Here is a 6,959-nt window from a genome sequence, read left to right as displayed (position 1 = left end):
TTGATTTACTCTTCTCTCTCAAGCCCTTATTTTCTTATACATTGGTGAAATGTTTCCGATTTTAAATGTCCAGTCATAAAAAATGTGAAAGATAGTACATTCAGATAATTGGAAGCTGGATAATCGGCGATATAAAACAGTAAAAGAGAATTCTGTATTAAAATTCTAGAAAATTTTGCACTGCAAGGATATATCTACTAAGTAATATGATATACACATAAACCATAACAATGCACAGTAGATAGGCACTTACTGCAATAAATTTTAAAGCATGTACTCAGATTGATGGCACTTGTATAGAAAATCTTAGAAATAGGCTTTTTCTGTGGCAGTTAAGGGGTTATAGTAAAACTTTGAGAATTTAAGGGAAAAATTAAAACAAAAACAATTAATACAAACACATATACATTTCTGCATTTCTTTTGGCAAAATGCATCATTTTTTGCAAAAAATTAAATGATTTTAATAAAGAAAACACTATAATTTTTTAACAGCACAAGGAGCAATATAAATATTTAACAAAAAATAGTACAATATAATTCATGGACACTTCAATTTGATCAACTTCACCAATTTTAAAACAATTTAAATAATTCAGTTATGCAGTAAAGTTTAAAAATTGCACAAAGATGATTTCTCTTTTCATCTGATAATGACTAAAATGTTATAAGCTAAAATTTTTCTTCATAAAAGATATAGCCAAAAACTACAGCTAAAACCAATTCATGAACTATGATGTATTTTGTTATGTTCATCAAGGTTAATAGCACTAGTAAAAGTTGCCTGACATGCGCTACAGAAAAATGAGTCTTTTTTGGTGTGTTGTATTAAATGGACTTCAACTTCAGATCTCAATTCGAAAATTTCGGGACATAACGGGCATTTGTTTGAATTTTTACTTAGGTGCTGCAAGATATGACGTCTCATACTCCCCTTCTGAGAGTAGCAACGCTGGCATACTGGACATTTATGAGGTCTTTCCCCTGTATGATGCAACATATGGAGTTGAACGCTTCCCTTCTGCGTGAAACCTTTAGCACAGATTGGACATTTGTATGGTCTTTCGATGGAGTGAGTAAGCATATGCTGCCTCAGAACTGTGGGAAGAAATGTTGTATATGGACATAAATTACACTTAAAAGGATGATTTGTACTATTCATATCTTTGTCACCTATCAGTTCTTGCTTTATGCCAGAGTATATGGCTAACAAATCCCAGTCACATGTTCGATTACGAAGCTCACCTAAAAGAAATCAAAAATTAATCCATGCAAGTAAATAAACATAACAGCTATATCTGTCCCTCCAAGAACATTAATAGGCAGTTTTGGAAACTTGAGACCAGCTCAGAATGAAATATGAGAAAAAATAACTAATGTATAAAATAGTTGAAATACAGCTGGAAAATATTTAAGGAAATCTTACATAACACACAACTTATGAATGAAACTTTGATATAATACAGGTTTTTTAAAAATTCAGATTTGTACAAAAACTGAAGTGAGTTTAAACCAAAAAAAAAAAAAAAAAATAATAATAATAATTTCTTTGCTTGATATATAGAATGTTTTAAAACTTTAAAACATTGCATGTCTGTCATGTTATATAACTTAATAAAGTTCTTTTTTATTTCATTACTATTAATTTTTTTGGACTAACTGAAAAAATTTTCACACAAAAAAGTTCTTGGAGAGACAATTAAAAAATAAATAGCAAAAATTACTCTTGCATTTCAGTATTATGTGTCAAAAATAAGTAATTCAATCATAGCATAAAACTTTAAAAAATATTACATTTATTTGTATATTATACATAAACTTAACAAATTGACATGATGCTATTACAACAAAATTTTTATTAAACTTACTCTAATAAACTAAACACGTAATTCAATTTAAACTGTGGCTTTAACCTTTTCACAATGGCACTACTACAACAGTTGTACAAAGAAACATTCCCCATTTAAAATAATGCTATGACATTAAGAATTCTAATAAGAAGTTACTGGTACTCCAGATCGGTAAGTATGAATCCAGTAGTATGGCTAATGGTCCTCAGAACTTACAGAATACTTTTTTGAAAAAAAAAAAAAAAGCATCTTTGATCATGTTTTTCTTTTTTAATTTGCATACTGCAGCTCATTAACTTCAATTTAAAGAAACTTGGAAGTACTTTAAAGTTTGAAACACTAACTGATCTTGGATTCTAGAAAAAAATCCCAGAAGTGTAACCGCTGCACAATATTATTGTAAATGTACACATAAGGAAATAAACACATATATAATTTGAGATAGCTCTATTGGCCGCAATTTGCCATTAATATCTAGGGCCCAATGAGAGGGGGCAGTTGCATAGCGGCCAGGACTCAAGAGGGTCCAGACCAATTTAGTAATAAAAGAGATTTGATGTAATTCAATCAAAATAAATTGAGAAAAAGATTTAGATTGTTTTATATGAAATATTTTTATTTTATACATTTAAAAAACATCCTTATAGTGACACCCCTATAAAATATTTTTGTTAATTAAAGTTGCAAATATTAATTTCTTGGTAGGGAGCCGGCAGTATTGGTTCATAATGCCTTGTCTTTGACTCTGCTAGTATTGTACACTACTGATTTTTATTTTGTGGCAGTCTGAATTGGTTTTCAATGGCCTGGGACCAGCAGATCAGAAATGATTTCAAATGCTGCACTTACTACATGAGTAAACCAACTAGACTCTTTTCTAATTTAGTATTACAGTCACATCGATAAACATTTTGTTTATCATAACATTGTGAAAAAAAAAATCAAATATCTGCCCCACAGTGAAAAGGCTAACACTAAATAAATATCTTAGAAGTTAGTGAAATAATTTTAATGTAGCTAAATATAAAGACATCATTAATGATACATATTTAAAAAAAAAACTGATTATAAATATATACTTTAAAAATGCAACACAAAAAAGTGTATTAAAGATAAGGAAAGTTTAAATAATTATTTCAAAATTCTCACATAATAAAATTATTAAGTACAAGACTTACATTTAAAAATTTGAAAACAAGTTAAATTTAAAATACTACAGCACAAATTATGAAAGAAGGGGGTGGGGGGGTCATGACGAGAAAAGAAAAAAACATTTTAATAACTTTTATTTTAAATTCAGTAAATTTTATTAACTCGTACAAACATTTCATAAGTAGAATACAAAAGCACATGGTTTTCTTTAAATAGGTCATTTCTTTAAAAACTCTGAATAAATAACAAAATCTTTTTGTTTGAATTTATAGCATATTTAAACAATATTAACACATGAAGAAATGAGAAACATTTTTTTAATAATAAAGGGAAACATTACAGAAATGTCAGAAGCCTCTCTACAACAAAAATAAACTTAGATGTAGTAACAATCAAGAGTATTATTGGAAAACAGAAAAAAGAGGAACTGAAAAGAACAAAATAGCATAGAAGAAGAAACTTGGCTGAAATATTTAATTAACTATCTTTTATTGAAAAAAGTAACAAGATGAATTCACTGCACACAATTTAGAGCAAAAGTTAAAAAGCAGCAAAATATTTACCGCAGTATTCTTTTGTTTTTTTTTTCAATTTTTTACAAAATTGAAGTAAATATAGAAATTTACATTTCTGTAACAGTAAATATGTCTTTTAAATTCAACTACAATTTGATACCAAAATACACAATACAATTCACATGACATGTTAAAGTAATTTTCCTTTGAAATAAAATACAAAATGGTTGAAAAGATACACCTTAAATCAAGATTCTCAATGCATTTTAAATAAACACAAATTTGAAAAATACAGTTAAATGATGAAAATTCGAAATTTTCAATTATATCTAGTTAGAAAAAATCGTAAGTACAAACAATATTATAAACCAACACTAATTTAAAAAAAAAAGCTAATATGCATAAGAAAGAAATTACAAAAAGTTTCAAAAAGAAATTTTTTTTAACCTGAAAAAATCATTTTTTAAACATTAATACACTATAACACAGGAAATTTCTTTTTTACTATAATGATATGCTGAATTTAAAACAAACAATCAAAAACTTGCAAGATGTATATGTTTCAAAATATTTGGCACAAAGAAATCACGGAACACATAAAAAGTCTTAAGAGTACATAATATATAAAAACAATTGTTAAATCTAATGTAAGAAATAAAGTGGTTTATATTTTCACTGCCACATTCTTCGTCTTTTGTCAAGGTTCCAGTCACTTGTCCTTGCCTATGTATTAAACATTTTTATTTTACAATCATACATTTCTTATACCCATTTTAATGTGAACAGTTGTATGTGCCTCAATTAGTTGTCCTGCGTGCATGTGGTGGGAGGGGGGGGGGGGGGGTGGCATCACAAGTCTTTACATGTACAGTACAACATTGTTTATCCAGACTAACTGAGACCAAATATTATCCAGATAATTGAGAAATCCAGCCAATATAGGTAATAAGCAGAACTAATCCTTAAATATGCAGGCTCACTGTTTATAAGGATAAAAAATCATATTTTGTATCAAACTTGCATAGAACTGCTACCAAGCCATTAAAAATATTAATTACATTTTTACATAATTTCTTAAAGTGATGGTCTTCTGTTTCAAACATGTCTGACACTTGAACGAAATACGGTCACGGAAACGTTTAATGATTAATAGATCAAAATAAAAAGCAAATGTTTGGGGTACAAAAACAAGATTCATTGCCATTATAAATATTAAAATTATTTATGTGAACATAATCCTTTTAAAAAGTCTACATATTTGATATGGATTATCTGGAGACTCGGATCAACAAGAGTGGAATATACGAGGGTCAATCCAAAAGTAAGGTTCCCATCAATTTTTTAAATATACAGCATTGTCTATTCACATTGAAATTTACAGCGTTGGAAAGAAAAAACATTTCTCTATTTTTATGCATAATCGTCATCTTCTTCTGTTCATTATTGTTGACGATGCCCTTACTTCTGTATTAAGTGTCATAGAAGTCCACCGCCAACCCGTTAAGAAAGCTTTTCATCCCTTTTTTGACTTCATTGTTGCTCCGGAAATGTTGGCCATCAAAGTGTTCCTTTTAACTTAGGAAACAAGTGGTAATCATCAGATTTGAGCTCCAAACTGTAATCAAGAACGGAGTGGTTTGTTGACTGTCATGTCCCACTCTGGCGGCGGGGTTCTGTGACACTTGATACAGAAGTTAAGGCACTGTAGACAATAAAGCAAAGTGAAAGATAGCAATTTGGTATAAAAATAGAGAAACGTTTTTCTTTCCAAACATGTGAATTTCAATGAGAATAGACAGTATTTGCAAAATTAATGGGAAGCTTACTTTTGGATCGACCCTCGTACAAGAGGTTCTACTACTTTCATATAAAATATCAATATTAAGATTTACAACGTGTATTAAAACCAAGGGTTGGGGAAGGCAAGCCCATAAATAACCTTGTCATACATATATATTCTTCTATATGAGTTATGTCCTAGAAATAAAAAAAGACAAATTGACATGTTCCATTCATTACAACTTGACTTATAATCAGGTTCTTTTTTTTTAATTTGTAAAGGGGGGGAGGGTATCCTTTTTTTAGTATTCTTGCTGTTAGATAGTTTTACAAGAAAACGGAGCATGAAGTAGTTATTCAAACAAATAAAACAAACTACCAAATGCACTGAATGTAAAATTTTTTTTTTTGTAAATAATTGAAATACATGAAGGACAATAACAGATTAACTGATTTAATTTAATGACATGATAATTTTAACATGATTTAATTTAAGAACACAATAAGCAACTGAGACAAATATTTTTCCAAGGTGGTGGGAAAAATGGAAGTTATCACAAATAAAACAACCAACTTTCAGAAAGTGAATAAGTGAATAATCAGGGAACTATTATGTGGAACTCAGGAAAGTTAGATGCATATGCAAATGTTCCGTCATCTGATTTTTGCTAGAATAATTAAATTTGCACACAGGGCATTCACTGACGCTCTCAATAAAATGCTTTGTAACATGACGCAGCATGTTCCCTTTCTGAGTGAAATCTTTATTGCAAACAGGACACTGAAAAGGTCGCTCGCCCGTATGAACACGGATATGATTACGAAGATTACTAGATGTATGGGCAACATAATTACAATGTATGCACTGGAATTTCCTATGTTTACTCTTGAGAACTTTCAACATAGCAATCTGGTTTTCATCAAAGGGTGATGTTTCGTGGAGTGCTACAAAATAAAGATGTTCTTTGAGAGCACTGATCTGCACATAAAATTACAATATTTTAGATTGCTTAAACAGTACACAGCAAATGGAAAATTCCTATTACCAGAAATGAAAGTAAAACATACAGAACATGCAAATATAGATATATTTTTGATAAGGAAAGAAAAAGGCATACCTCTCTCATAATGTTATAAAATACAAACCTCTTTCTCAAAATCCATTAGTTCCCAGCATATGACAGTTTTACTTCACTTCCACAATGAAACAAATCTCTTTCCAATGTTTCTACTTTGCAACTCCTACCAAGAATCAATGGATTCTTAAGCTGCAAAATCAACTTTAACTCTTTTATGCGACCCATCAGAGATTTTACAGAATTTCACTGAACTTTGTGCTTTAAATTAAGTTGGATGTTGATGGGTTAAATCCTTAAAAAGAATTCGAAAGAACAATTTACTTTTTGAGATTAAAAACATTGATACCATTCTTGCTTAAAACTTTTTTAAACTTCACACTATGACAAATTATGCTGCAGTCATGCAACAGTCATGCATAACAAAATCATAGTGCTATACTTGCAAAAAATATTTTAATGTATTTCATGTATCAAAAAATAAAACAGCTTTACCTAACTTATGTAAATGTTTAATTGTTAATATGATAAAATACTAAACCATAAAAGCAGTCTCCTTATTATATTTATCATTTTCAATACAGAACA

The 6,959-nt window shown here is 29.4% G+C and overlaps 1 protein-coding gene across 1 annotated transcript; it reads right to left on the bottom strand.

Annotated features, from left to right (window-relative positions):
- Positions 1 to 723: 723 nt before the first annotated feature.
- On the bottom strand, positions 724 to 6,599 carry LOC129224908 (zinc finger protein 79-like). Its single transcript, XM_054859454.1, has 3 exons — positions 6,486 to 6,599; positions 5,998 to 6,274; positions 724 to 1,244 (listed from the first exon to the last, which is right to left on the bottom strand). The coding sequence occupies exons 1-3, from the start codon at positions 6,597 to 6,599 to the stop codon at positions 724 to 726; spliced, it is 912 nt and encodes a 303-aa protein (XP_054715429.1).
- Positions 6,600 to 6,959: the final 360 nt, after the last annotated feature.

Source organism: Uloborus diversus, chromosome 6, assembly GCF_026930045.1.
Source record: "Uloborus diversus isolate 005 chromosome 6, Udiv.v.3.1, whole genome shotgun sequence".
Classification (NCBI taxonomy): Eukaryota; Metazoa; Arthropoda; class Arachnida; order Araneae; family Uloboridae; genus Uloborus; species Uloborus diversus.
Note: the sequence above shows the minus strand (reverse complement) of the source record. Positions and strands in the feature narration are given on the sequence as shown.